Source organism: Chanos chanos, chromosome 9 (genome assembly GCF_902362185.1).
Source record: "Chanos chanos chromosome 9, fChaCha1.1, whole genome shotgun sequence".
Lineage (NCBI taxonomy): Eukaryota > Metazoa > Chordata > Actinopteri > Gonorynchiformes > Chanidae > Chanos > Chanos chanos.
The window spans coordinates 2058708-2063707 of NC_044503.1; the positions used below are offsets into that span (position 1 = coordinate 2058708).

The window sequence follows — 5000 nt, forward strand, 5'->3', positions numbered from 1 at the left end:
TGTGTGCATGTGTGCCTGTGTGTGTGTGTGTGTGTGTGTGTCTGTGTGTGCGCCCATGCCACCCGAGGCTGGTATGAACTCAGCCGTGCCACTTCGATGCCCATGGCAAACCCTCATCCATCTTCGGAGATGTTTCTATTCAATACCTGTCATTGGGTTCTGTCCATCCATCTCTCCCCCCCCCCCCCCACCCGCTCCGCCTGATCTACGTCTGCCTGGTTCTTTTTTTTTCTTTCTTAATCCTGTTCTCCATTGTTTGGTAAGTTTTTGATAATGGACTGGTGTCATGTTTTACTACTGATCTCAGATCAGCTGTGTTCCAGAATGAGCACATAATTTGCATTATTCATAAGGAGCCAGTTGATTACGGATCAGTTTTCTGCGCCTGGTGAGGGAATGATACTCTGAAACTGAGTACTGATGGATGGACCTGGCATTTACAATATCCCCCTGCGTGAGACGTTTTGTTTTTTCTCTCTCTCTCTAACGCTGCCAGTAATCATCTTCCCAAAAACTGTATTTCTGCCAAAAATGAAAGGAAAATCTCTGTCTCTGTCTCTCTCTCTCTCTCTCTCTGTGTGTGTGGGTATTTGTTTTGTTTATATTTTAAAAATGCTATTTTTAGCTCCCACAGGAAGATCTGTTATAGTTCAGTCATTTTTTTCTTCTTCTCTGCGAGTAAAGCCTTCTCTGTGAACAGAGCTTAAGACGGGCGGGGTAAGGAATGAAGTGGGTGTGGTCAGTGCCGTGAGGGGTGTGGCTTTGACAGTCATTTTCAGATATCACTGACCGTTGCATTAGAGATCCTGTGATTAAGTGTCTTGAATGCACCTGCACTTCTGTTTTTTTAAAGGTCACTTCACACAAATAGATCTTGGTTCTTGGGTTGTGCTGATTTTTACTCTACGAAGCGTCCTTATGACTGTTGTTATTTATGCAAGTAGAACTGAATTGAGTTGGTGTGTGTTTATCAGTGTGTGTGTGTGTGTGTTTGCAGGTTTGTGTGTGACAAGAAGACACAGAACGGGAGAAGAGAGAGAGGAAGAACAGAAGACGTTTCATCCTTATTTCTGGTTCTTCATCACTCAACCCGTGCTAAAGACTCCTCAGAGCCCTCTCCCCATCTCTCTCTCTCTCTCTCTCTCTCTCTCTCTCTCTCTCTGTCTGTCTCTGTCTCTCTCTCTCTTACTGCCGTATGACACACTAACCACACGTGCCTCTTTTTGGTCCCAGACAACGAAACTTCTTCCTCACGATCGCCCCTGTATGGACTCAGTCAAACTCAGCAGTGACCTCCTCCTTTACCTGTCAACACTAATCACCAGATCACTAATCACACGCCTCCTCTTTTACCTGTCAACACTAATCACCAGATCAGTAATCACACACCACCTCCTTTACCTGTCAACACTAATCACCAGATCACTAATCACACACCTCCTCTTTCACCTGTCAACACTAATCACCAGATCACTAATCACACACCTCCTCCTTCACCTGTCAACACTAATCACCAGATCACTAATCACACACCTCCTCTTTCACCTGTCAACACTAATCACCAGATCACTGATCACACACCTCCTCTTTCACCTGTCAACACTAATCACCAGATCACTAATCACACACCACCTCCTTTACCTGTCAACACTAATCACCAGATCACTAATCACACACCTCCTCTTTTACCTGTCAACACACACACACACGGGTCAAAAGTGGGATCGTTGCCTCTCGATGTGAATCCACAACCCAGGCAGAAGATTGCAAATCACCCACCGCCTCCTCCTCCTCCTTGTCTCCACTCCTCTTGCTCCTCTCTCTTAGCAAACAGCTTATTTATCAGTGAGGGTCTAGACAGCCTGTTACCCTTTCTACCCAGCACACACTGTTCCACTGCACAGCTGATCTGATTAGCCTGCCTGGCTCCTCCTGTTAACACACACACACACACACACACACACTTCTTGCCCCCCTCAGCACGTTCTGGAAATAGAGAGTGTGTATTGTCAGTCTCCATACGCCGAGCGTTTTTTTTTCTCTCTCTGGGGACACAAATCAATGTCCCTCACAGACAACACCTGTAAACCACAAGCTCCTTCTGCTGCCAATTAGCCCCCCCCCCCCCCCCCCCCCCCCCCTCGCAGCCTCCAGCCGCCAGGAGATCCGGACTCCCCACAGTCGCGTGATTGGTGTATTTATTCGTTTTGGCAGCTCGTCGGGCGGGGCGCGTCCCAGATCCTCTCCCGCCGCGCCCCCAATCAGGAGTGACAGAAATCAGAGCTGACCTGCGATTCCCCCCCTCGCCTCCCCCTCCTGCCTCTGGTGGTTCCACATCCAACCTGGAGACAGAGGCTGCTCCATATCTGTCAGCCAGTGTGCAGGTGTGTGTCTGTCACGCTGTCAGAGGTGTTGAAGACCGGACCCTGGGGGCCGTCTTTGACCCTGTTTTTCGCCTTTGTATCCCAATCTGGCTGACTTGCTGGTCCGCCCCACCGCCCAGACCGTCTGTAAGTTCTGCCGTTGGGCCTCTTGGAGGATGAGTGATGTCCCCACGCTGGACTACGAGCTGCTCTCCCCGGGCCCCTCGCTCTCTGGCGCCCCCTCCAGTCCGCCGCTGGTCGGCGACGCCGAGCAGAAGACCGCGTTCGCCTTCGTGGGACTCCTAATGCTGTTCCTGGTGTTCCTGCTGGTTCGTTGCTTCCGGATCCTTCTGGACCCTTACAGCCGGATGCCTGCGTCTTCATGGACCGACCACAAGGAGGGGCTGGAGAGGGGACAGTTTGACTACGCGCTGGTGTAAGCCAGCGTTTCTCAAACTATGGGCCGCGGACCTACGCTGAGGAAACTGCCAGGTCCCCATCCCCTTGACTGAACTTCTTGCTTTGAATATTGTAACATATTATTGAAGATTGTAGAATGTTAAGCGTTCCCACCCGCAAGAACTTGCTTAACATTCCAGAACCTTGAATACAATGTTACTATTTTCACCTGGCAGGTGACAGAAGCTCCGAGCATAATTTGCATAATTTGACTGGCGCAGCGGCAGGTCGGTTTCCTGGTCGTGCACTGGCGTCGGTCCGCGGCTCAGAGTTTGAGAAACGCTGGGCGTAAATGGCGTGGATGATGGAGGAGGACGGAGGTATTTGAGAAGCGTCCCCAGAATCCTTCTGCCTTAACTCCAGGCGGTGGCTAATGCCCTTTAAGCCACTCTGTGTCTGGATCTTTTCCCAAACTCACAGGGTCTCCGGCACGCAGAGAGAGCTCCCACTGTCGTCCTCAGGATTTTAAACTTCATTCAGATCTTAGAGTCCCTTCCAGTCCCTTCTACATACTCATTAAACTTGAACGAAACAACACTGGCCGTATCGATACGATAAAACGTAAAGAACAAACCCAGTATGTGAGGTGTTTTGGGGTGAGGGGTCCTGAAAACCCAAACGGCATTAGGTGAGGAAATATAAGCAACAGAAACTGAACAGTCTTTCAGATTCCCCCTCACGGCATCAGCGGCAGCTGTGTCGTAGTTCCGGAACATTCTGCAATGACTAACCGCAAAACAGCCGTCTCATTCTGTACCGGAGAGACGTCTGGTTGTGGTGTTCTGCTGCTCTTATTAAACCAATCAATGTCAATAATCGTTTGATGCCATCATTACATCCGGATAAAATTCGGATAAAATTCTGCAAGTCCCCTGGCTTCCTCTGCTGTGAGATGTGGCTTCTGAGACAGGTTGATTTAATTTTTTTTCTCCTCAATTTTATTGAAAGGTTGAACAACATAAATAATAAACTCGTGCTAAAAAAAACCCCACTGGAAACTCTTTTTGTGCAGCGACAGATAGAGACCCTGGAGATTTGTGGCCTTGGACCTGCTCCTCATCCTCATCTTCATCTTTGTCTCTCTCTCTATCTCTCTCCCTCTGTCTCTGAGAGTGAGACTGGTCTCATGTTTTCACTGCGGCATATACGACAAAAGCTCTCCCTTTAAGACTCTGTAAACGTGTATTTTTGTTTGGATGTTTTTGTTGTTTTTGTTTGTTTGTTTGTTTTTTTGTCCTCTCTCCCAGACTACACTTGGCATTTATCTTGTTCTGTGGGTCATGTGTCTCCTGTAACTGAAAACTGAAAACTATAACCGAAAGCTGTAACTGAAAAGCCATACTACTCTACGGTATATTCCTCTACAGTAATCCAGTGTTCTGTGACAGCCCTGTTAGCTCTGGCCAGGTGTGGAGACAGCGTGTGTGAACCTCTGCCACTTTCAGACCTTTCAGAAGTGCTTTCTTTTTCTATCCAGGCTCAGGTTTGGAGCCTGCCGTTTTTTGCTAAGCGCGTGTCGAATCTGATCGATGGCTCTAGGTTCCGTTACTCCGTAACTTCGATTGGTGGAAAGTTTTGGAGGCGGAGACAGGGAGGGGCAACATTCCCCCTGTGGATTTGTGTGTTTTTGAGATTTGTAAGTAAATTGGATATTTTTCTGAACTCTGTTGTTTTGATTTGTTTTGTTTTTTTTGCTATGCTGGGGCTACTCTGTGAAATAAATACAGGGTTTATTCACTGTGTGAGCGTCTGCGTTTTTTTTTTTTGTTCAGCTAAAGCAATGACCTAACGTAACTGCATTTCTCCACAGAAAATCAATACACCCATTTCAGCACTGCACATAATGTGCCTCAATTCAGGGAGCCTTTACTGTGAGAGAATAATGAAAAACTCAAGACAAATCTTTTAAAAATTACAATCCACATTGTTTATTGCCTTCTGTGTTTCTGAATGAAGTTTACAAAATAATGTGAAATACAGACATTTTTTTTTCTACAGATATGCATATGTCCTGTCCAATCAGAAATGCTCATTTTTGTATATTTTTTTTTCTTAACCAGTATAAAAAGAATAATTTTGAAATTAAGTAATAGTGTTACATTAAAAAAAAAAAAAAAAAAAGTTTGGTTTGGCCCTTGCTTTAGTTTTCCTATGGCTCAAAAAAGTGTCAGAGAAGTC

The 5000-nt window shown here is 46.7% G+C and overlaps 1 protein-coding gene across 1 annotated transcript; it reads left to right on the forward strand.

The window, feature by feature from the left end:
* The first annotated feature begins 2539 nt into the window (after positions 1-2539).
* Positions 2540-2803, forward strand: ctxn1 (cortexin 1). Its single transcript, XM_030785071.1, has one exon. The coding sequence runs from the start codon at positions 2540-2542 to the stop codon at positions 2801-2803; it is 264 nt and encodes an 87-aa protein (XP_030640931.1).
* Positions 2804-5000: the final 2197 nt, after the last annotated feature.